Raw genomic sequence first — 22,333 nt, 5'->3', positions numbered from 1 at the left:
TCTTCCTCCTCCTCCTCCTCCTCCTCCTCCTAGCACTGATAATGTTCCCTAGTTGGGTAATGAAACATCTGGAAGAAAATAAGGAAGCTCAGAGACCACCAAGGATCTCCCCGTCCTCCTCCTCCTCCTTCTAGCACTGATGAGGTTACCTAGTTGGGTCATGAAGTGTCTACAAGAAAACAAGCGAGCTCAGAGAGCACCAAGGACCCCTCAAACCAACACATTTCACATGGGGTGCAAATGCCACCCTAGAACTTCAGTGGACCTGCTGGCCAGGTTGAGCAAATGTAGTCAACCAGTTTCCAAGGTGGCAGGTCAACTTGGTTCTAGAGCTCCAAGAAATTCTTTCTTCAACCACCTGATTTTTCCATTATGACCTGATGTCTCTGTGACCTCACAGTGCTACGGATACCTACTTAACGTTCTGGAAGCAGAAGACTCTCGGCTTCATCTGTCATGGGATGCTTGCTGGATGGAAAGAGGGAGAAAGGCTTAAAAGAGAGGCTGACTTCTTGGAAGGTAGAACGGGACCACTGATTTAGCTAAGCCCGGATGCGTACGGACACTGAGCGATCAAGCAGAGGATGGACAGCGAAAGGTTTAAAAGCCCAACCTCATCTGAAGAGGAATTTAAAAGATTCAATTCATCCCTCTCAACATTATTAGTAAGTCGCGGTCCTTAATCCTTGAGGTCTACCCAAAAGCCCATCATGACCTACAACTCAGGAGAAGATCACATGGGACATTCTCCCTTTCTTCTTTTGAAGTCCCCATCAGAATAACAGAGTTGGAAGCAGGGGTGGTATTCAGCCAGTTCTGACCGGTTCTGGTGAACCGGTAGCGGAAATTTTGAGTAGTTCAGAGAACTGGCAAATACCACCTCTGGCTGGCCGCGCCCTTATCTACTCTCTGCCTCCTGAGTCTCAGCTGATCGGCTGGCTCTTCTTCTGTTGCCCTGCACAAGAGAAGGGAGCTGGAAAGCAGGTTAGTGGGGTAGGGAGGGAATGGGGATTTTGCGGTATCCTTCCCCCAGGAGTGGGGAGGGAATGGGGATTTTGCAGTATCCTTCCCCCAGGAGTGGGGAGGGAATGGAGATTTTACAGTATCCTTCCCTTGAGGTGGGGAGGGAATGGGGATTTTACAGTATCTTTCCCTTGAAGTGGGGAGGGAATGGAGATTTTACAGTATCCTTCCCTTGAAGTGGGAAGGGAATGGGGATTTTGCAGTATTCTTCCCTTGCTACACCCATCAAGCCACACCATGCCCACCAAGCCATGCCCACAGAACCAGTAGTAAAAAAAATGAACCCCACAACTTGGAAGGGGCCTCGGAGGTCTTCTAGTCCAACCCCCTCCCCAAGCCAGAAACCCTACAACATTTCAGACAAATAGTTGTCCAATCCCGTCTTAAAAATCTGAAACACCCACAACTTCTGGAGGCCAGATCAGATTGGACTTTCCCATACCATTATTATTCCAGAAAGCAAGGCTACAGAAGTTCTTTCTCAACAGGCTCTCTGAGACGTCCTTGACTCTCTGAGAAAGGAATGTTATTTTGACTAATATCTACCCCACTCCATAGAATCCCGCCTCCCGGTTTCCCACAGCAATAAATGAAGGCCTAATGCAAAAGATGGCTTCCAGTTCTGACAAATAGTTACACACACACACACACACACACACACCCCTTTGGAGCAACCCCTCAAAGATTGGAATGCTGAAATCGTGTCTCCCCTCGTCCTTCTTTCCAGCTAACTGAACCGCCATTTATTTGACTTTCCTTCAATTCAGAGAATCAAGAAATTGCCCATCGATGCGGCTGAATGGGAAAGCTATTTCGACGAGAGTGGGCAGATTCTCAAGTCACGAAACTATGTGGCTTCCCAAATTTTGGAGAAGGTGAGTGTCCTTGCAGACCAATCAAGGACAGAGGTGGTGTTGGGGACCTCCAGCAGATAAAATGCCCGTCTTGATTCTCTTCTTACAACTGGCTCCATTTTTATCCGACCCCCAGGTTTATCCCAGCATAGTTGTTTTTAAAGAGTTGGTTCCCACAACCCTTTTAGCTGTGAAGTGAAGTACCCGTGGTTCGTCCATGAGGCCAATGTGGAGAAAAGACACTGACACTATCTTTCTCGGGATGGAGCGACCCAGATTGGGGGTCTGGGAGCCCCTTTTATTGAGATAGGACAAAGGCAGGAGGAGCAATCAGCATGTGATTTAAGACAGCCTGTCAAACTACAATTGCTAATCTACTGCTCAGGGAAGTTCTGTCTATATATGGTCAAATCCTGGGCGTCATTGGTAAGGCACATCTAGAGCGAACATCAGGATGTTATGTTATGAACTATCAGGATGTTATGTTCTTTAGGAATTTGTTTTTTCCTATGTGGTTCAGCGTGGCTGCGCATGCCCTGTTATGCACTGGGCCATGGGTGACCGCCACACTCATGGCCATGTTTTTGCATCCCTGTGTGTGTGTGTGTTTCAGACAACAGAAACTGCCCTGCACACACACACCCGGAATGGATTCCAACAGTTGGCCAGGCCACATGGGAAATGTAGTTCACAAACCCTTGGAGAATATTCAAAGGGGTCTACTTTAATGGTTTGATTCCTAGTTTTCCATCTGAAAGAGCTAATTTAAGATGAAGCTTTCCTGGGGTGAGAATTCTGATATGGAAGTCCCTGTTGTAAGCTGGCAACCGATTCGGACAGTGGGGAGGTTGGGGAGGAACATGGGCCAGTCCTGGAGTCTGGGGAAGGCTCTGAGGAGGGCTCTGTGTCGGAGGTAGAGAGGGGACCAGGGCCATATGCCAGTTATCAGCTGCCTTCAGAGTCAGACATCAGTGAGGCAGAAGAACAGCTGGAGCCTGTTCCCAGTGTGCGCATGCGCAGAGTTGCCAGACGAAGGGAACAGCTAAAGAACAGGGGTCAACTTGGGAGAAAGGCCACAGGTGGAGGATGAAGGGCCCCTCCCAGAGAAAATAAAAGAGGAACGACAGGGGAGTGGAGTTTGCAGGAGACCAATAGTTCACTTCATTGGTTCCTGACTCTCTGAAGCTCCTTGCCAAGTTTTGCAGATATCGGCTTGGCAGCTTTCCAAGCCCGATAAGGTCTGTGACCGTAAATCCTCCCTTGAAAGACTTTGCTGGATGTGAATGAACAGAATTCATAGTCAATTAATCAAAGGGTTTTTTTCCGGGACAAGGAGTTTATTTTATGCTCTTGGGAAGCCTCGGTCAGAACAATCCCCTTTCTTGTGGGTGGGTCTTATTTTCCTGCACGGGGAACAAAAATTTTGACCGACACATTGGCCCACAAATCAACTAGGAATCCAGCCATCTCCCAACATCTAATTCATGCAAAACATAATAGTTCTCCTTCCCCAAACATCCTTTCTCCTGTTCAAAGTTGAGGTTGCCATGGAGATCGGATGCCTGGGCAATTTTAGAGGGGGGCGGGGGGAAATCCATCCCCGGAGTTCTTTTCAGTGGTTGTACAAGTAGATTTCTCCAGCCAATTTGAGATCAGGAGAATTTGTTTTTCCATGGATAATCCCAAGGACTGAGAAACAAGGTCTATTGTGAATGCGGAATTTCAGGTAGGAACAATAATTGTTGTTAGTTGCGAACTCATGTGCGACCCATTGCAGGCCTTCCTGTCCTCTCCCATCCTCTGGAGTCCATTGAAGCTCACGCCGGCTGCTTCGGAGACTCCATCCAGCCACCTCATTCTCTGTCGTCCCCTTCTTCTTTTGCCCTCCATCGTTCCCAGCATGAGGCTCTTCTCCAGGGAGTCCTTCCTTCTCATTAGGTAGCCAAAGCATTTGAGTTTCAGAAGATGATGATGATAGATAGATAGATAGATAGATAGATGGATGGATGGATGGATGGATGGATGGATGGATGGATGGATGGATGGATAGATAGATAGATAGATAGATAGATAGATAGATAGATAGATAGATAGATAGATAGATAGATAGATAGATAGATAGATAGATAGATAGATAGATACAGTAGGTAGGTAGGTAGGTAGGTAGGTAGGTAGGTAGGTAGGTAGGTAGGTAGGTAGGTAGAGATAGATAGATAGATAGATAGATAGATAGATAGATAGATAGATAGATAGATAGCTTCAGTGACTCCATCCAGCCACCTCCTTCTCAGTCGTCCCCTTCTTCTTTTGCCCTCAATTGTTCCCAGCATGAGGCTCTTCTTCAGGGAGTCCTTCCTTCTCATTAGGTGGCCAAATTAGGATTTGAGTTTCAGAAGATGATAGATAGATAGATAGATAGATAGATAGATAGATAGATAGATAGATAGATAGATAGATAGATAGATGATAGATAGATAGATAGATAGATAGATAGATAGATAGATGATAGATGATAGATGATAGATGATAGATGATAGATGATAGATAGATAGATAGATAGATAGATAGATAGATAGATAGATAGATAGATAGATAGATAGCTTCGGTGATTCCATCCAGCCACCTCCTTCTCTGCCGTCCTCTTCTTCTTTTGCCCTCAGTCTTTCCCAGCATGAAGCTCTTCTCCAGGGAGTCCTTCCTTCTCATTAGGTGGCCAAAGTCTTTGAGTTTCCTCTTCAGGATCTGGCCTTCTAAAGAGCAGCCAAGGTTGATCTCCTCTAGGACTGACCGGTTGGATCACCTTGCAATCCAAGGGACTCGCAGGCATCTTCTCAAGCACCAGAGTTCAAAGGCCTCCATTCTTTGGCGCTCAGCCTTTCTTATGGTCCAACTTTCCCTGCTATATACTGGGACAATAGTTGCCACGGTTTAATTGTCCACGTTTTCGTTGGAAGGAGCAGGATTGCTTTGAATGGTAAAAGCCCCTTTTATGCCTTGCCAAAGGATAATTCATTTTCGTCCCATTTATCTTCTCTTTGCATCAGAGCCACCCACGGCCTAGACAGATGGGGAATAATACTGCACAAGACAATAGCCTGGGGAAATGATTGAAGCGTCGTACAGAAGTATCCTTGATAGAAGGAAGTAAATAAAGGAAGAAGTTAAAATGAGGTTCACAGTCAAATTACCATTTTGAAAAAGCTGGGTGCCCAGATGTACCACTGAAGCTGTATTGTTTTCTAAAACAAGAGCACCTCCTTCTCACCACTCGAAAGAAAGAAAGAAAGAAAAGGCAAAATAAACGACTTAATACTGTAGTGGGAAAGAAAAAGACACCCCCCCCTCGCCAGTGGGAAAATATTAAAATCTGAGAACTGCAATGACAGTCTTATATATCGTATTTTTCAGAGTATAAGACGCACCTTTTTCCCCCTCAAAAAAGACGCTGAAAATCTCGGTGCGTCTTATACATGGAATGCAGCGTTTTTGACCTCCTGAAATCCTGCCCCCTTCGCAAAAATGGACGTGCAGAGCCTGTAGAAGGCTTTCAGAGAGCTCCTGGGGGCTGGGGAGGGCAGAAATTAGCAAAACACAGGCTGTTTTTTTTTGCTCAATTCTGCCCCCCCCCCCCCATGGTCCATTTTTCATAAAAATGGGATGCAGAGGCTGGATTCAAGAGGCCCAAAATGGCTGTATTCAGTGTATAAGATGCACCAACATTTCCACGCTCTTTTAGCAGGAGGGAAGATGCATCTTATACTCCAAAAAATATGGTAATCCCCTGCATGTCTGGAAGGAACCAGGTTGGAGAAACTGATCAAAAATTCCCGTCAAAGGAAGAGAAGGTCAGAGAATTTGGCTAAGGTCCTGAGCTTGGCGATCAGAAAGATCAGCAGTTTGGCGATTCGAATCCCTCGTAAAGGTCGTCTGCATGAGCAGGGGGTTGGACTAGGTGACCTCCAAGGCCCCTTCCAACTCTGTTTTACTTGTTTTTGTTGTAGGGGTTGGATCTTTCTGTGAGATCAGAAGCTTGGAAATTCCTCACCGGCTACTATCCCTGGAAGAGTTCCTACGATGAGAGGCTCACCACCGACAGCATGAGACGGTGAGTAAATTAAGTCCTGATGGAAGGAAGGAGGGAGGGAAGCAAGGAGGGAAGGAAGGAGGGAAGGAAGGAGAGAAGGAGAGAAGAAAGGAGGGAAGGAAGGAGGGAATGTAGGAGAGAAGGAAGGGGAAAGGAAGGGGGAAAAGGAAGGAGAGAAGGAGAGAAGAAAGGAGGGAAGGGAAGGAGGGAAGGAAGGAGGGAAGGAGGAGGGAAGGAGAGAAGGAGAGGAGAGAAGAAAGGGGGAGGGAAGGGGAAAGGAGGGAAGGAAGGAGAGTAGGAGAGAAGAAAGGAGGGAAGGAAGGAGGGAAGGAAGGAAGAAGAAGTAGGATTGTTGTAAGATAAGATGGATTTATGGGATGGTAAGAAAGCAACTTCAATTATATTGTCAACTGTAGGGGGAAAAATTGTTATAAATACATATTATTAATAACAGTTATGAGATCATATAATTGTGAATGTATATATGAAATTAATAAAAAAATTTAAAATAAAAAAAAATTAAGTCCTGATGTGGGTAGTGCTCATTTTCTGCAGCTCGGCTCCTTCTGAATCCATTAAGATGACTTCAGAGGTGATATTCTACCAGTTTGGACCGATTCGCCTGAACCGGTAGCGGAAATCGTGGATGGCCTCGCCCACCCACCCCCAGCTCTATCACATCCCATTTAGGACCCTTTTTCACCAAAAGTGCATGCACAGATGGCTGAGCACATGCGCGGAGATGGTGCGTGTGAATGAAGCGTGTACGTGTTCACATTTGTGAACCAGTGGGGAAGGTATGCGAATACCACCCCTGGATGACTTGCACAGAATTCTCAGCTAGCGCGGGGATACGCCATCATCTTCTTTTAACAACCCCCACCCATCTTCTTTAACAGCTCCTAACTGACTGACCCAGATGCTGTCTCTGTAGTAGAGGGGCTGCATGTCAGCTCCAGCAAGCCCACAGGCCTGGAGCTGCCATTCGGACGGGGGAAGCTGTGGGAGCTTCCAGGAATCATGCTTACCAGCTGGGGATCTCCCTCCTCCACAAGCAATCCAGCTGAGAACTCTCCATATCTCTACATGAGGTGGAGTCTGGGCAACTGAATGGAGCTAGCAGTGTTTTAATGGCCAGATGCCTTTCCCTGTCGCCAATGCGGAGTTTTGTTCAGCAGATAAATTCTCACTGTGCCCAGGGAGAAAAATACCTGCCTCTACCTAGTATCAAACTCACAGCCTCCTAACTGTGGGGCGAGAGCTCCCCCTCTAGGCCACCACACCACTCTACAGGGATCTACCATGGAGACTAGGAATTCTGACGCTTCTGTCATGCGCATACTTGGGCCGAGCCAGGACTGAAGAGAGCAAGGTGTTCTCCTGAACTTTCACACCTATTGGTTATTCAGCCTTGTCATCTATGGCTCCCTTCCCCTTTGCAGAAAAAGCTATGAGTCACTATGCAACATGTACTCCAAGATCGAACCGCTGCTGGAGACGGAGCATCGAGACTTCACGGAAGTCCAGAACGTTATACGTAGGTATCAGTGGTGGGTTTCCAAAATTTTTGGAACCTCTTCTGTAGGTGTGGCCTGCTTTGTGGGAGTAGCTTGCCAGCCATGTGACCGGGCGGGAGTGGCTTGCTGGCCATGTGACTGGATGGGAGTGGCTTGCCAGCCATGTAACTGAGTGGGAGTGGCTTGGCAGTCATGTGACTGGGTGGGCATGGCCAACTTGTAAAATGTGGTGAAACTCACTTAACAACGCTCTTGCTTAGCAACCAAAATGTTGGCTCAGAAATGTTGGCATTTGAAGCACGCAAGTCTTAAAGCTGTCAAGTTACAAGACCCTTTCACCCCTAAACCTTTAGGGGAAAAAACCCCAGGGGTGTTCAAACTTGACAGCTTTAAGACTTGTGGACTTCAACTCCCAGAATTCCTCCTCCAGTTATGTTGGCTCAGGAACTCTGGCATTGAAGTGTGCAAGTCTTAAAGCTGTCAACTTACAAGACCCTTGCACCTCTAATCCTTTAGGGAAAAAAAACCCAGGGGTGTTCAAACTTGACAGACTTTAAGACTTGTGGACTTCAACTCCCAGAATCTCTCCTCTCGCTCTTCATCTTGATGATGTGCGGACGGGCATGGGGAGGGAGCTGGAACCAGTTCTAAATAGCATGGTAGATTTGTGGAACCTCTTCTATAGAAGAGGTTAGAACTGGCAGGAACCCACCCCTGGTAGGTATCCAAAAACTTAGGAGAAGGATGCAAACAGAATTGGTGGTGGCTCTCCTTGTAAGAAGATCCGTTTCAGGGAGTGTAAAAATAAGAAACACGTACTTAAAATCGGTGCCTCTTCGATATGCCTATGGAGATTCTCGGTCATCCAGGTCTTGGTTGTCCCAAAAGTGCTTTTTCAAAAGGCAACTGGACGTTGTTTTCCCTTGAAGATGTTTGGCTTCTCATCCAAGAAGCTTCTTCAGCTCTGACTGGATGGTCGGAAACACAGGGGCAACTCTGCAGGCTGTGTTTCTTGAGTCCAAGTTTGGTTCAGCCTTGCTTCTCCCCAGGGGCCCCGTGGTGAGATGGGTAAAAGGGCTAATACCATCATGCCTTAATCCCATCACCCTGGAGCTGAAGGGTGGGAGATCTTTATTATGTAGAATAGCCTGGCTCAGACCTTTAATGGCCGGTTGACAAAGGTGGGGCTATTAAGAGTGAGCCTATTTCCTGCCTAAAAACACATCTCTCCATTTCTGATCCAGGGAAATATAATATTCTGCCTTTTAGTATTTCCCAGGATATTCAATTTTTCTAGGAGAGGAGTAGGTTTTAACTTCCTACAAGAGAGAGAGGAAGGAAGGAAGGAAGGAAGGAAGGAAGGAAGGAAGGAAGGAAGGAAGGAAGGAAGGAAGGAAGGAAGGAAGGAAGGAAGGAAGGAAGAAAGAAAGAAAGAAAGAGAAAGAAAGAAAGAAAGAAAGAAAGAAAGAAAGAAAGAAAGAAAGAAAGAAAGAAAGAAAGAAAGAAAGAAAGAAAGAAAGAAAGAAAGAAAGAAAGAAAAGATGTAATCTTGAAAGAGCCAAATGGGAAAACACCTGAGAACCCACCTTCTCACGTCGGACAGGAAAGCTATGATGGATTATTATAATTTTATTCAGATCTCCTTTTCTGTCTTTTTCCCAGCTGTCTAACAAAAAGAATATTAAACGATACAGCAAAATTAAGGCTACAGATCAATGAAACGGGCATAAATCAACGCGCGGCAGACTCGAGAAAGATTTACAACTGAGATGGGAGGCAGGCCAAGCCCTTCAGATGTAATAGATATTCTCCCATGCTCGAGAATTCTTTAAACAGGTCACATCCTGGGGAAACATTCCCCTTTATTTGCCCCCCGTTCTCTTCCCTAGAATTGGGATCAAGAGAGATGTTTCCCCCACACTTTTACGGCGAGGGGAAAGAAAAGAGCAGGTTAGATTGTGCCCACTTTCTGGCCTTACACGTTTTCCAACCCATTTGGGAATTGAGCGTCTCCCAGCATCTCCACTCTGGAGGTTGAAATATTTGGCTTTGTTTTTAAATTGCCTGGCTGTTTGGGTCCTTCTATTATTATCTTACTTCCTCCTAAGGATCAATTTCAGCCTTCAGTGAGGAACGGCTCAACTCAGAGGGGTTAGTAAATTAAGAGGTGCCAATGGGCTCTTCAGCAGCTCTACCAGGAGCAACAGAGAGGCTTAATTCAAGGAGCACCGTAGAATGAGTAACCCATGGCTCTTACTTGGGAGTGGGGATTTCTTTCCAGCTTCTTTTCCCTGGATTTTGAGAGTCTGTTGTTATTGTTGTCCCTTCCTTCCTTTACTCTGTCCCTCTTTCTTTCTTTCTTTCTTTCTTTCTTTCTCTTTCTTTCTTTATTTCTTCTTCCTCCCTCCCTTCTCCTTCCTTCCTTTCCTTCCTTCCTCCTCCACCCTTTCCTTCTTTTTCCTTCCTTCCTTCCTTCTTTCCTTCCTTCCTTCTCCCGCCCTCCTTCCCTCCATTTTTTCTTTCTTTCTTTCTTCTTCCTCCCTCCCTCCCTTCTCCTTCCTTCCTTTCCTTCCTTCCTCCCCCTCCCTTTCCTTCTTTTTCCTTCCTTCCTTCTTTCCTTCCTTCCTTCTCCCGCCCTCCCTCCTTCCATTCTTTTTTTCTTTCTTTTTCTTCTTCCTTCCTTCACTCCTTTTTTTTCTTTCTTTTCTTCCTCCCGCCCTCCCTTCTCCTCCCTCCCTTTCCTTCCTTCCTCTCTTCCTCCCCCTCCTTCTTTCTTTTTCCTCTTTCTTTCCTCCCTCCCTCTACCCTGTCTCCCTCCCTCCTCTCTTTCTTTCTTTCTTTCTTTCTTTCTTTCTTTTGTTGTATCCCACCCTTATTGGTTTTTTTTTTACAAATAACTCAAAGTGGTGAATATATCCACAACACCTTCCTCCTCCTATTTTCCCCACTACCGTTTCTGTGGGGAAAACCTGAGGGAGAGAAGGGGAGAGGAGAGGTCAATGGTAACTACACATTAATTTTCAAGCTGTAAGTATTGATTTATCAAGCCCCATCAGATAGTTTCTTAGCAGAGCACGGGTTTTCAGCTAGTGTGTGTGTGTGTGTGTGTGTGTGTGTGTGTGTGTGTGTGTAGGTAGATAGATAGATAGATAGATAGATAGATAGATAGATGATAGATAGATAGATAGATAGATAGATAGATAGATAGATAGATAGATAGATAGATAGATAATGTATTGTGTCACAACTCCTGGTATGCCCAAATATGGGAGGGAGCATACTGCTTCCCTTTTCTGTCTATCGACTCACTCTGGGAGCCATCCAGGCAGAAAGCAATATATATATATTGTATTTGTGCTGATAAATAAATAAGGGGAGACTAGTATAGATCTATTTCAAGCTATTTAGCTCTCATCAGCTAGCCATACCCTTATTGGAATTGAACCTGTGCTGTATTACATATCAGGCAGTTGTGTTAGCCACTAAGCCACAGGCTCTCCTTCTTTATCAGCTAAGCCAGGAAATAGGTATGTATTGTGTCACAACCCCTGGTATGCCCAAATATGAGAGGAAGTATGTATGTATGTATGTATGTATGTATGTATGTATGTATGTATGTATGTATGTATTCGTAGATTTTCGCAGGTCTTGGCGTATTCGGGTCTTTCCCCGTGTAAGATTGAGAGTATCTTGGCGATGTTTCGATGAGGTTCCACTCACCATCTTCAGTCTGGTGCCTTTGGCTTCGTGCTTGTGCGAGCAAAACGTGATCGGAGCTGCCATCTTTCTATAAATATTGGGTGTGGGTGTGGAGTGCTGGGTTTGTTGCTGTAAGCGGATTGGTTGGCTGTGTTGTAACTTCTTGATTAGTTGATGGAGTTGATGTTTACAACGCAGCCAACCCCTCCAGGAGGTTGCAGCACAGGACTCAGGATATCACTACAATAGAGCTCATCACACAGCCCATTACCCAGGCCGTTACCACACAAAAGGCTAATGGGCACACAGCTAGTACCTCAGCCACACAGGATGTTACAAAACAGCCGACTAATCTGCATACATCAACTCCATCAACTAATCAAGATGTAGCAACACCGCCTGCCAACCCACTTACAGCAACAAAAGCCAGCACTCCACACACCCGCACCAATATTTATAGAAACACGGCAGCTCCGATCACGCTTTGCTCGTGCGTGTGTGTTTGTGTGTGTGTGTAGATATTTTGTCCTTGCAATATGGAGAGCAGAGAGCTCTGCAGATAAAGAGGCCCTTTGCACTGAATTTGCATGAAGGAAGGGACGTCAACGGACATCTGATGTTTAGATACATGCCATGAGATTGCAACATATTTTCTGACCTTCCAGCATCACCGGAGCATAATCATTACAGCTAGGATGAACGCCAAGTTCTGGCTTGGAGGAAATTGGCAAACTTGGAAGGGATGTAGTAGGCCTCGTCGTCCTTCAACACTCGGTTTGCTTCCGGCAACCCCTCCTGATCCCCTTTCTTTCCTCCGCAGAGTCTGACGTCCAACGGCTTTACATCAAAGATGCCCAGGGCAACCCCCTGGTTGATAAGAAGCAACTGGAGAAGATTCTCCTGCTGAATTATGTCTGCAACGTGAATGCTGGTAGGAGGAGAATGGAATGGAATGGAGAATAGAATAGAATAGAATAGAATTTGGAATGGAATAGAATAGAATTTGGAATGGAATAGAATAGAAGTGAAGTGAAGTGAAGTGAAGTTAGAATGGAATGGAACAGAATGGAATAGAATAGAAGTGAAGTGAAGTGAAGTTAGAATGGAATGGAACAGAATGGAATGGAATAGAATAGAATAGAGTAGAAGTGAAGTGAAGTGAAGTGAAGTTAGAATGGAATGGAACGGAACGGAACAGAACAGAATAGAATAGAATAGAATAGAATAGAATAGAATTTGGAATGGAATAGAATAGAATAGAATAGAGAATGGAATGGAATGGAATGGAATAGCATGGTATAGCATAGCATAGCATAGAATATAATAGAAAAGAAAAGAATATGGAAAGAATAGAATAGAGAACGGAATAGAATGGTGAATAGAATGGAATGGAATGAAATAGAATTGGAAGGAACCTTGGAGGTCTTCTAGTCTTACCCCCTGCCTAGGCAGGAAACCCTACATCACTTCAGACAAATGGCTATCCAACATCTTCTTAAAGACTTCCAGGGTTGGGGCATTCACAACTTCTGGAGGCAACTTCTGTTCCACTGATTAGTTGTCCTCACTGTCAGGACGTTTCTCCTTAGTTCTACGTTGCTTCTCTCCTTGATTAGTTTCCACCCATTGCTTGTTGTCCTACCCTCAGGTGCTTTGGAGAATAGCTTGACTCCGTCTTCTTTGGGGCAGCCCCTGAGAGATTGGAAGACTGCTATCATGCCTCCCCTAGTCCTCCTTCTCATTAAACTAGACGTACCCAGTTCCTGCAACCGTTCTTCATATGTTTTAGTCTCCAATCTCCTAATCATCTTGGTTGCTCTTCTCTGCACTCTTTCTAGAGTCTCATGGAGGCTCAGACCACTGGCCAATCAGACTTAGTTCAGAGAAGTTTTCTGCAGAGTCCCTCATGTAGGCATTTCAAAACTAGACTTGTCTATTTCTGCAACAATAAGTGGATTTTCTATCATCTATCTTCCAACCATCGAAGTATCATTTCCTCTAAACTTCTGTTCTGGCTCCGTTTCCAGTTGGTTGCAGAAAATTGATGCCTCAACAATGTTAAAAGGCCCTGGGAGAGAGAGAGAGGCAAAGCCTCCCATTCGGAGAACTTTTGAGACATTCCCAGAAGGGTCAATTTTCCAAGCAGCCAAGATTTTCTGCAAATGCATCTGCAGGTTCTGGGGAATGAGATGTTGGGGTGAGAAAGACCAAGGCTCAAACTAATTCAGGGGCTATCTCTGAAAAGAGAATCTCCAAAGCTGGTAGGAATAATGAGATGTCAGTTTTGAAGTATGAAGATCTCGATTCTTCAGAAGGCTCCTCAATCACTTTCCCATCTCTATCTCAATCTCTCCCTCCCTCCCCTCCTCCTCTCTCTCCTCCTTCCCTTCTTCCTATATTCTCTCTCTCCTCCCTCCCTCCTTTCTTTCTCTCTCTCCTTCCTTCCTTCTTCCCTCCTTCCTCCCTTCTCTCTCTCCCCCTCCCTTCTTCCTATATTCTCTCTCTTTTCCCTCCCTTCCTCCTTTCTCTCTCTCCTCCCTTCCTTCCTCCTTCCTTCCATCTCTCTCTCTGTCCTCCCTCACTCCTTCCTTATCTTCCCCCTCCCTTCTTCCTATATTCTCTCTCTCTCCTCTCTTCCTCTCTTCTTTCTCTCCCTCCCTCCTTCTTCCTCTCTCTCTCTCCCTTCCTTCATCCTTCCTTCATCCTTCCTTCTCTTTCTCCCACTCCCTCCCTCCTTCTTCCTTTCTCTCTCCCTTCCTTCCTTGCTCCTTTTCTTTCTTTCCCTTCCTCCTGCCCACTTTCTCTCTCCCCCTTTCCTCCATTCCTTCCTCCTTTCTTTCTCACTCTCCTTCCTTCTTTCCTCCCCCCTTCCTTCTCTCTCTCCCCCTCCCTTCTTCTTATATTCTCTCTCTCCCCCTCCCTTCTTTCCTATATTCTTTCTCTTTTCCCTCCCTTCCTCCTTCCTCCTTTCTCTCTCTCCTCCCTCCCTTCCTCCTTCCTTCCGTCTCCCTCTCTTCTCCCTCCTTCCTTCTCTATCTCTCCCCCTCCCTTCTTCCTATATTCTCTCTCTCTCCTCTCTCCCTCCTTCCTTCTTTCTCTCCCTCCCTCCTTCTTCCCCTCTCTCTCCCTTCCTTCATCCTTCCTTCCTTCATCCTTCCTTCTCTTTCTCCCACTCCCTCCCTCCCTCTTTCTTCCTCTCTCTCTCCCTTCCTTCCTCCTGCCCACTCTCTCTCTCTCTCCTCCCTTCCTCCCTTCCTCCCTTCCTCCCTTCCTCCTTCTTTCTTTCTCTCCCCCTCTCCCTCCCTCCCGCCTCCCTTCTCTCCTCCCTCCCTCTCCCCTGCCTTTCTCTGTGTCTTTGCAGAATACCAACAAGGTTTCCATGAAATGCTCCTTCTCTTCAGGCTGCTTGTTGAAGAGGAGCACGAGATCTATTGGCTGTTCCAGTTTTTCCTACAAAAAACGGTGAGCGGGGGGTCTCTCTGCGGTTGCTGCCGTTGCCCCGTGACTTCCTTTGGTTGGGTTGCCCAAGGGGGTCTTTGCATTCCTTGGTTGAGTTCCCTTCCCTCCAATGTTTGGTCTTTCAGGAGAACAGCTGCATCATCAACGTTGGGGTGCAGAAGAATCTGGTCATGCTGAACGCCCTGATTACATTCATGGACCCAACCTTTGCAAAACACCTGGGTAAGTTTTGCAGCTGGACGGAGTTGGATCAGAGGTGGTTCCCTTCTCTGCCCAAGAGTGTAAAAGCCAGAAGGTGACCAGAGATTTCTGCCCACGTCCTAGGCAGAGATTTCGTTCGTTCATTTATGCACTTCCTTAGAGAATTTCTAGGGCTGCATAACCCTGAGTGGCGGAAGGGAAAGCACAAGAGAAGGAAAGAAAGGAGGGAGGGAAAGGGGAAAGAAAAGAAGGAAGGTGAAGGGGAGTGAAGGGGAGGGGAGAGGGGAAGGGAAGGGAGGGGAGAGGGGAAGGGAAGGGGAGAGAAGGGAGGGGAGAGGGGAAGGGAAGGGGAGAGAAGGGAGGGGAGAGGGGAAGGGAGGGGAGAGAGGGAAGGGAGGGGAAGGAAGAGAAGGAGAGGAGGGGAGGGAAGAGAGGAAGGGAAGGGGAGAGAAAGGAAGGGAAGAGTGGAAGAGGAGAGAAGGAAGGAAGGGGAGGGGAGAGAAGGCAAGGGAGGGGAGGGGAGGGGAGAGGGGAAGGGAAGAGGAGAGGAGGGAAGGGAGGGAAGAGAAAAGGCAAGGGAAGGAGGCGAGAGGAGAGGGGAAGGGAAGGGGAGAGAAAGGGAGAGAAAGGAAGGGAGGGGAGGGAAGAGAAGGCAAGGGAAGGAAGGGGGAGGGGGAGAGGAGAGAAGCTTTTAATGCGCACAATATATTTTTCTTCCATCCTAGAAACTTGTAAAAAAGAAAAAAGCACTCTTATAAAACCAAGTTCAGCACAACATTGACAAAACCTTAAGGTTCATTCCACTTATCTTCCAATTTTCTTCCGGGAGTCAAAAGGGCCTGAATAGATTTTTTTTCCCTTCCTTCCCTGACTCTTTTGCTATTGGAAGGCTGGATTCACAGGAGGACAAAAAAACCCTTTGTGGTCCTTGGTGTGTTTGTGTGTGCATTTCATTTTCTTTTCTTCCCCTCAGAATCCAAAGGCCAAGTGGTGTCGTCATTGTTTCCCTGGTTCTGTCTCTTCTTCCAGCGTGTCTTCAAGTCCTTTGAGGATGTCTGGAGACTGTGGGAGGTAAGCATTTCCTATACTGAGTCCAGTGAAAAGGTTGGATGTTGAAAAAGAATCAATATCTTTGGGGTAGCAGAACAAAACGAAGCGTCAATGATGGGGGGGGGGTTGCCCTAAATTGAATCCACAGTAAACTAAGGAAATAAAATACAAATCAATACAGTAAAAGAAAACTTTGAATCAAGTCAAGTCTGGTGACCACACGGAAACATCTCATAAGAAATCCTGTTAGACTAGTCTCCATTCCATTCCATTCTCTATTCTATTCTACTTTGATTCTATTCTATTCTATTCATTTTCTATATTCTAGTCTAGTCTAGTCTAATATCCCATTCCATTCCCTATTCTATTCTATTCCATTCCATTCCATTCTCTATTCTATTCTACTTTGATTCTATTCTATTCTATTCATTTTCTATATTCTATTCTAGTCTAGTCCTAATATCCCATTCCATTCCTATTCTATTCTATTCTATTCCATTCCATTCCATTCCATTCTCTATTCTATTCTACTTGATTCTATTCTATTCTATTCATTTTCTATATTCTATTCTAGTCTAATCTAATACCCCATTCCATTCCCTATTTTATTCTATTCTATTCCATTCCATTCCATTCTCTATTCTATTCTACTTTGATTCTATTCTATTCTATTCATTTTCTATATTCTATTCTAGTCTAGTCTAATATCCCATTCCATTCCATTCCCTATTCTATTCTATTCTATTCCATTCCATTCCATTCTCTATTCTATTCTATTCTACTTTGATTCTATTCTATTCTATTCATTTTCTATATTCTATTCTAGTCTAGTCTAATATCCCATTCCATTCCCTATTCTATTCTATTCTATTCCATTCCATTCTCTATTCTATTCTACTTTGATTCTATTCTATTCTATTCATTTTCTATATTCTATTCTATTCTAGTCTAGTCTAATATCCCCATTCCATTCCCTATTCTATTCTATTCTATTCTATTCCATTCCATTCCATTCCATTCTCTATTCTATTCTACTTTGATTCTATTCTATTCTATTCATTTTCTATATTCTATTCTAGTCTAGTCTAGTCTAATATCCCATTCCACTCTCTATTCTATTCTATTCTATTCTATTCTATTCTATTCTATTCCATTCCATTCTCTATTCTATTCTACTTTTTCCATTCTAACCCTAACCCTTGGCGCCCTCTCTGACACAGAGCCCTCATCCGAGCCTTCCCCAGACTCCAGGACTGGCCCATCTTCCTCCCCAAACTCCTCACTGTGCGAATTGTACGCCAGCTGCGCAGGTCACGGGGGGGGGGGGGGGGGGGGCACAACAGTTTCCCTGAATTGATTTGTAGAAAGGTTTGGCCCGACTCTTCTGTCCAGAAACACCTGGGAGAATTTCAAAAGGCCGTCGCTGTCCAACTCTCTAGAAGAGGAAAAGCAGTTCAGAGATCTGGGCATTTTGGTGCCAGAGATGAGATCATTCCAGCTGCTAAGATCCAAAGAACAACATTCTGGAGCTGCCCCAGGAAAGACATCAAAGGGTTGAATTGTTTCTTCCTAGAAACCAAAACGTGTGGTGTGTTTTTTTTTTGGGGGGGGGAGACTTCCTGCTGCGTGGCTCTCTCTTTTTTCCATGCCCGGCTGACATTTTTATGAATAAGAGCCGACATTTCAGAAGGTCGTAAACTTTCTTGGCGTCCCTTCGCCAAGGCCACTGAATTCTGGGGGAAAACACTCCAGTCCTGTTAAAGTCTCACCTCTTGGACTTGATACACATTTTTTAGAAGACCGATAAAAGTTTTTCCGCCTCGCTGGGTTTAGAGTGCTTTCCAGTGTCGCTCCGAAAATCAGAAAGCATCTCGCGTCGAAACTGTTGTTCACTTAAAATCACGACCGCAATCGTTCGTACAGATTCATACGCTGCCTGGATTTGGGGAAGGGGGGGGTGGGGGAGAAAGCCGCTGCCACCCACTCACTGCAAAGCCGAAATCAAATTTTATTGACAGAATCTCTTCCGAGTGTTTCATTGATTCTCTAGAGAAGCATGAGAGCCCCATGCGGTTTCCAGATGTTGACCTCAGCATCTGCCTAATGCTATTTCAGCACCTGAAAGCAGCTAATTGGGTTCCTTCTTCCTCCCTCCCTTCCTTCCTTTCCTCTTTATCCCTTTTCTCCCCTCTCTTTCCTTCCTTCCTCCTCCTTTCCTTTCTCCTTTATCTCTTTTTCCTTCCTTCCTCCTTCCTTCCATCCTCCTTCCTTTCCCCTTTGCCCCTTTTTCTTTCCTTCTTCCCTTCCTTCCTCCTTCTTTCCCCTTTATCCCTTTTTCCTTCCTTCCTCCTTCCTTCCATCCTCCTTCCTTCCTTTCCTCTTAGCCACTTTTTCTTTCCTTCTTTCCTTCCTTCCTCCTTCCTTCCATCCTCCTTCCTTTCCCCTTCTTCCTCCTCCTCCTCCTTCAGAGGTCAAGTTCCTACATATTTCTTTCGACATCAATGGTTTATCACAGCCTAAAATTACTTACACCACAGGTGGGTTCTTGCCAGTTCGCACCAGTTCGGTAGAACCGGTTCGTCAAATCTACCGAACCAGTTAGAAGAGGTTCCACCAGTGGACCCGGAAAGCAGGCCACACCTACAGAAGAGGTTCCAAAAATTTTTGAAACCCACCACTGACACACACACACACATACACACACACACACACACACACACACACACACACAGACTCACACAGAGAGAGAAAGAGGAAGAAAGGAAGAAATAAATAAATAAATAAAAAAGAAAAAGTGAGAGAGAGATGAATGAAAAAAAGGAAAAAGGGACAGAGAGACAAAAGGAACGAGAGAGAGAGAGAGAGAGAACACATGGCCAGCAAGCCACTCCCACCAGGTCACATGGCCACCAAGCCACTCCCACAAAGGAGCCACACCCACAGAGTAGGTTCAAAAAAATTTTGAAACCCACAACTGGATTCCATGAATAGAAAGAGGCAGTAGTAAAGCTTGGATCACGGAAGGGATCCTCCAACATTATCTTCTCATTTGTGTTGAACTTCAAGGTCTTCTCACAGGACATCCCTGTAGAAATTTCCAGGTGATTATCGCTTACACAATGCTGCAGATGGTGAGAGACCAAATCCTCAGAGAAGACATGGAGGGAGATGACATTTTAATGGTAAGTCAGATTAATTAGAGAAAGAAATATTCAAGCACAGGGCGAATATCACTGAATTGCCCCATTGAAAGCTACTATGGATTGTATGGAATTAGGAAGGCCGGGATAAAATAAAACAACTATAAGCTTACACCTTACATATAAATTTCTATATTTTAAGCTTGTCAAAAACACATTGCACAAGTCTCGTTCCAGGACTCATGTTGTTGCTTACAAAAACTGGTCTTTTCGAGAGTTGTTGAAAAGGGCTCTGCAGGGTTTGTAGTTCTAATTGTTGTACGTGTGAGGATGGGTCATAAATCACTTTATTCAGTGCCGTTTGAATGTCACTAAATGAATGGTCGTAAGTTGAGGACTACCATTGTAGCCCGCCGATGGCCAGCAGAGCTGGCAGCAGAGTTGGACAGTGTGGAGGTTGGGGAGGAACATGGGCCAGTCTTGGGGGTTGAGGAAAGCTCAGACGAGGGCTCTGCATCAGAGGCAGAGAGGGAGCTAGGCAGCAGTGAGGCAGAGGAACAGCTGGAGCCTGTTCCCAGTGTGCGCATGCTCAGAGCTGCCAGAAGACAAGAACAACTAAGAAAGCAGGGTTGACTTAGGAGTAAAGCCACACCTTGGAGGTGATTGGCCCCTCCCATAGGAAACAAAAGAGGAGCGAATGGGGAGGGGGCTTTCGCAGGAAACAATTCATTCATTCGAGGTGGCGCAGTGGTTAGGGTGCAGTACTGCAGGCCAGCTGACTGTTATCTGCAGTTCAGCGGTTCTAATCTCACCGGCTCAAGGTTGACTCAGCCTTCCATCCTTCCGAGGTGGGTGAAATGAGGACCCAGACTGTGGGGGCGATATGCTGACTCTGTAAACCGCTTAGAGAGGGCTGAAAGCCCTATGAAGCGGTAGATAAGTCTAACTGCTGCTATTCGGTCGTTTCAAGAGTGGAAAGTTCTGTTTTCTGACTTTAAGAGACTGCCCTGCATTTGGAAACGAGTTATCTGGCAGCTCTCCAAACGAGATAAGGTTCGTGTGGATAAATATTCCTCTGAAAGACTGTTTGCCAAGCCTGGCTGACTGTGAATGAAAGGAATCCACAGTCGTGTAAATCAAAGGGTTTTGCCAGGACCAAGACCCTGCTTCACGCTTGTTAAGGGAGCCTGGTCAGACAACTACTTGGATAAAATTAGTCATTACTGTCGCCGTCAACACCATTCTTGTCCCTCAATTATATATATCAATCTACAATGAATTTGAAACCCTGTTGTTCTCCAGCGTGAGATAGCTGATGTTGTGCCCTGTCTTCTCCAACCAGCTGTGCCACAGCATCGTAGACCTTGATGCTGATGACCTGATCGCCAGAGCCTGTAACATATATGAACTCTTCCTGAAACATGAAGGCAAGGTAGAGAATTCCATAACTGTCCCATGTAGGAGGGATTGGGAGGAACGATCCTTATGAGTCGGCATGCAAGAAGAAGATTCTCACCGTGACACCTAACACTTTGCCCTGGTGAGGGCTAATTATAGAGCCGAGGTGGCGCAGTGGTTAGAGTGCAGTACTGCAGCCACTTCAGCTGACTGTTCGCTGCAGTTCGGCGGTTCAAATCTCACCGGCTCAAGGTTGACTCAGCCTTCCATCCTTCCGAGGTGGGTAAAATGAGGACCCAGACTGTGGGGGCGATATGCTGACTGTGTAAACCGCTTAGAGAGGGCTGAAAGCCCTATGAAGCGGTATATAAGTCTAACTGCTATTGCTATTGTTATTGCTATAATCCCATCGCCCTGGAGCTGAAAGTCTTTTGGGTTGTAGACAAGGTGGCCCAGTCTTTCTATTAGCAAAAGTGGGGGCTGCTTTCCAAGAGCACCTTCTCTCCTTTTCTCACCCAGGGAGGTATAATATTCTGCCTTTTTTAAATATTTCCTACAATATTTCATTCTTCCGGGAGAGGGGAGGGTGCCACATTTGAGAGGTGTGAACAAAATCCTTCCAGCTATTTAAGATTAAGATTAAGATTTAATTTATTTGTATGCTGCCCTTCTCTGGGAGGGACTCAGGGCGGCGAACAACTCAAAGGGGAAAGGGGATACAAACACAATACACGTAATTAAAATACACAAGAGTCATACAGCCATACAAGTCGAGAGGGGAGGGGAACTCATCAACCCCAGGCCTGCCGGCACAGCCAGGTTTTGACGGCTTTCCGGAAGGCCTGGAGAGGGGTGAGGGTCTGAATCTCCGCAGGGAGTTCATTCCAAAGGGCCGGAGCTGCAACAGAGAAGGCCCTCCCCCGGGTGGTAGCCAGATGGCATTGGCTGGTAGACGGAACCCGGAGGAGGCCGACCCTATGCGATCTAACGGTCTGTGGGAGGTAATGGCAGCAGCGGTCTCTCAAGTACCCAGGTCCAATACCATGAAGGGCTTTATAAGTTACGACTAGCACTTTGAAGCGTATCCGGAGACCGATCGGTATGTCCTACCAAAAGGTCCCCTGATCATCCTAATCCCGTTGAGTCTTTTTTTTTCCCTTCCCTCCTTCTCCACGCAAGGTGATTATTTCTCCTCTTCCTTCTCAGGTTCCAGAAGATCTCAAGGAATTTTTCAGCCAGCCTTCGCGATAAAGAGGCCGGGCTATAAATCAAGAGTCTGCTGTAGCCAAAGCAGCCCCAAGCACTTACAGAATAGATAGAATTGGAAGGCAGAAGCATCGTAAATACTGTTCACCCAAGACTGGGTTCACCAAATTAGATTATCTGAGGTTAGGGCGAAGGCCTTATCCGTCCTGCAAACTACCCATAAAAAATGTGTTGAAAATTTGATGGAGCAACTTCACAGTTTCTGTTTCCTGCACGGCAGGGGTGAGTCCAGGCTTCTTCTGCTGGTTTGCTCAGCGCATGCGCCGTAGTTTAAAAATGCTTCTGTGCATGCGTAGAAGCAAAAAAACCCAAGAAGGCGGAGCCTATGGCACCACCAATAGAACCGGTTCGGGGGCATGGCAGGCTGAGTTGCTACTTACTTGGTTGAACCAGTCCGAACCAGTAGGAACCCACATCTGGTGTGGACCTCCAAGATAGGGGACCTAACATGTGGCAGAAAACATTCCATTAGGTCAAGGGTGGCAAACTTAAACACTCAAAGAGCCACAAAGTTCCTAACCGGAAGCCCCCCATTCAATTCTGGAGCCGACCAGAAGTCCGGTTCCCCCACCATAGAGTTTCCTCCTAGCATGGCGTCCTTTTTCCTCTGCTGACTGGAAGTCCGGTTCCCCCACCATAAGA

The 22,333-nt window shown here is 45.9% G+C and overlaps 1 protein-coding gene across 1 annotated transcript; it reads left to right on the top strand.

The window, feature by feature from the left end:
- Positions 1 to 578: 578 nt before the first annotated feature.
- Positions 579 to 21,874, top strand: TBC1D21 (TBC1 domain family member 21). The gene is made up of 11 exons (XM_087703625.1): positions 579 to 665; positions 1,791 to 1,898; positions 5,879 to 5,982; positions 7,404 to 7,498; positions 11,998 to 12,108; positions 14,539 to 14,639; positions 14,762 to 14,858; positions 15,811 to 15,912; positions 18,954 to 19,069; positions 20,370 to 20,459; positions 21,632 to 21,874. Exons 1-11 carry the CDS (start codon positions 585 to 587, stop codon positions 21,674 to 21,676), a joined length of 1,050 nt encoding a protein of 349 aa, XP_087559751.1. The 5' UTR covers positions 579 to 584; the 3' UTR covers positions 21,677 to 21,874.
- The last annotated feature ends 459 nt before the right edge of the window (positions 21,875 to 22,333 follow it).

Source organism: Thamnophis sirtalis, unplaced genomic scaffold (genome assembly GCF_051295495.1).
Source record: "Thamnophis sirtalis isolate CommonGarterSnake01/CBP01778 unplaced genomic scaffold, rThaSir2_p1.2 scaffold_2, whole genome shotgun sequence".
NCBI lineage: Eukaryota > Metazoa > Chordata > Lepidosauria > Squamata > Natricidae > Thamnophis > Thamnophis sirtalis.
Note: the sequence above shows the minus strand (reverse complement) of the source record. Positions and strands in the feature narration are given on the sequence as shown.